The sequence below is a fragment of the Poromitra crassiceps genome (assembly GCF_964638095.1).
Source record: "Poromitra crassiceps genome assembly, chromosome: 7".
Classification (NCBI taxonomy): domain Eukaryota; kingdom Metazoa; phylum Chordata; class Actinopteri; order Beryciformes; family Melamphaidae; genus Poromitra; species Poromitra crassiceps.
In genome coordinates, this window is record NC_139628.1 from 32019256 (window position 1) to 32021755 (window position 2500).

The 2500-nt window shown below is 46.9% G+C and overlaps 1 protein-coding gene across 1 annotated transcript in view; it reads right to left on the reverse strand.

Annotated features, from left to right (window-relative positions):
• The window catches only part of dysf (dysferlin, limb girdle muscular dystrophy 2B (autosomal recessive)), a gene marked incomplete at both ends in the record, with an annotated part of 159277 nt that overhangs the window by 9778 nt on the left and 146999 nt on the right, over positions 1–2500 (reverse strand). The window contains 3 exon segments of the mRNA XM_083640065.1: positions 721–862; positions 1175–1270; positions 2198–2286. Of these exon segments, the coding sequence (XP_083496191.1) occupies positions 721–862; positions 1175–1270; positions 2198–2286 (327 nt within the window).

A 2500-nucleotide genomic window follows, 5' to 3' on the forward strand; every position in this document is an offset into this window, starting at 1 on the left:
ACTCTCCACCCACTGCAGGTTCAAAAGACACTTTCAGCTTGTCGGCGGAGCTGCGGGCAAACGCATTATGAGACATTTCTGCTTTAAAAAAAAAAGTCATTTTCAAGCCCTGTTGGAGCTTTGATGAGCTAGCTTACTCCTAGTGTCAAATGTGACTTTACTGCTTGTGTCACTTACAGGCCACCGTAGTTCACGGGGAAGAGCGGTGAGCGGGCTGAGCCAAAGACTTTTTAGAGTTTTTTAAGAGTTACATTGCGACGCAGCTGGAGTCGCGGAATCACGATCATGCGAGAATTCATCGCGCCAGGCTTCAAGATGTGTGTCTGACCGCTGATCTGATTGGTTGAAGATAGATAGTGATAGACAGGTGGCTCATCCAATCACCTGCCAAGTGCCCGCCCTTTTCCAAAAACAAACCATCTGGTGTGTCAGGTTAAGTAGTAGATGTCAATAAAAATCAGAAATGGTGTCATGTCCCTTTAAATTGATACTTTCTTGAGGCGAGTGGTTCTCCACCTGGGGCAAGATGGTTTCTGGGAGAGTAAAAAAACCATATTTCATGTATATGTATATATATATGTACGTAAATATTATCATGTCTATTTGTTAAAGACTTAAAAAAATGCTCTTTCCCCCCTCCTCTGATCATGAAGTAAATGAAAGGTGATTGGTTGAATTGAGAGCATTTGTGATGGGGACGCCCCCTTCCGTCTCCCCCACCTTCCTGTCGATGATGCAGAGCTGCTCCGCGGGCAGGTAGTGGAAGGGGAACAGGAAGCGGAAGTTGAAGTTGCCCTCGCCGCCCAGAGAGCGGTAATGGACGTCCGTCTTCTGCTTGTTGTGCTCGTGTCCGTGGAGCCAGCTGAGGAGAGAGGAGGGGCACGAGTCCATAAACTCTGAACGATCCTGTGTGGTAGATTCACCCCCCCCCCCCCCCCCCCGCCCCCCAAATGAATGAAATTCTACTTCCTACACATGAACCTTTACAAAATGTACTGAAATTAAATTAAAGTATGAGTCAAAGAACAAATGACTCATCTAATTTAGAGCTGAAGCGATTTATCTCATCAAAATCTGTTAGTCCAGTATTTTATGACTGTATTTGATCAAGAAAACAAGTAAATCGTTTAACGTTGGTTTCTCTTCGTCAGTTAAGCCCCGCCCCTCCTCCTACCCCTTGACGTAGATGTCACTCATCCTCTCCCCGCTGATGCTGACATCATCCAGGATGACATCGCTGGTGTTCCAGATGATGCAGCGCAGGAAGAACCTGGAAAAGATCCAGTACAGCTCTGATGAGCCGTGTTCGGAATGGCTCACTCACTCACTCACTCACTCACTCACTCACTCACTCACTCACTCACTCCCTCACTCCCTCACTCACTCACTCACTCACTCACTCACTCACTCACTCACTCCCTCACTCCCTCACTCACTCACTCCCTCCCTCACTCCCTCCCTCACTCACTCACTCACTCACTCACTCACTCCCTCACTCCCTCACTCACTCACTCCCTCCCTCACTCCCTCCCTCACTCACTCACTCACTCACTCACTCACTCACTCACTCCCTCACTCCCTCACTCACTCACTATTCCCTATATAGTGTTTATCATATAGTCAACTATGAACTATGGGGAATGATCAAATGAGTTTGGGACACTACCTTACTCTTCTTCTCCTTTGGTAAACACGGTAGCATTGCATTGTGGTGATGGGAGAAAATTAGGGGAAATCGCTAGTGGTACTGTAGTACTAGAGTTACTAGTTCACTAGTAATTCCAGCAGTGCATTGTGGGTATTTTATAGTGGACTTTAATGGTGAATCAAATGAACAGTTGAAGATTGGGACACCATTAAAAATGACGAATACACTATTTAAGCCACTATTTCTGTAATAGGGAACGGTTTCGAACAGGGTCATGAAGTGCTTTCCTTTTTTCTTTTGTATGATTAGGAAGATATTGAGAGTTGAGTGCTTGAATATATTGTAACAACTTGAGGTTGAGAAGATGTGGGTGTGGATTGGAGTAAATTGAGGGGCGTGGGGTGGGTTTGTGCGGGTAAGGGGTGATCTGGGGTATGGGTGGGCTATGGGTTATATTGTTGTTGAGTGTCTACGTATGTATGTATGTTGTATGTTCCACTGACTGAATGACTGACTGACTGACTGACTGACTGATTTGTGTGTGCGTACTTCTTGGCCTTGCGTGGTGTGATGTTGAAGGGCGGGCCAGGCGGTCCCAGAGACTTGGGGAACAGGTCCACCCACAGCATGAGCCTCCCCTGACAGACAGCGCCCACAGCCAATCAGAGAGCAGAATCGGAACACGGTGGGGAAGAAGGGGGGAAAAAACACACATTTCAATGGGACAAAAATCAATCACAGCAGACTGTAGAGGAAATTAAATAAGTGTGTGTGTGTGTGTGTGTGTGTGTGTGTGTGTGTGTGTGTGTGTGTGTGTGTGTGTGCGTGTGTGCCTGCGCGTGCGAGTGTGCG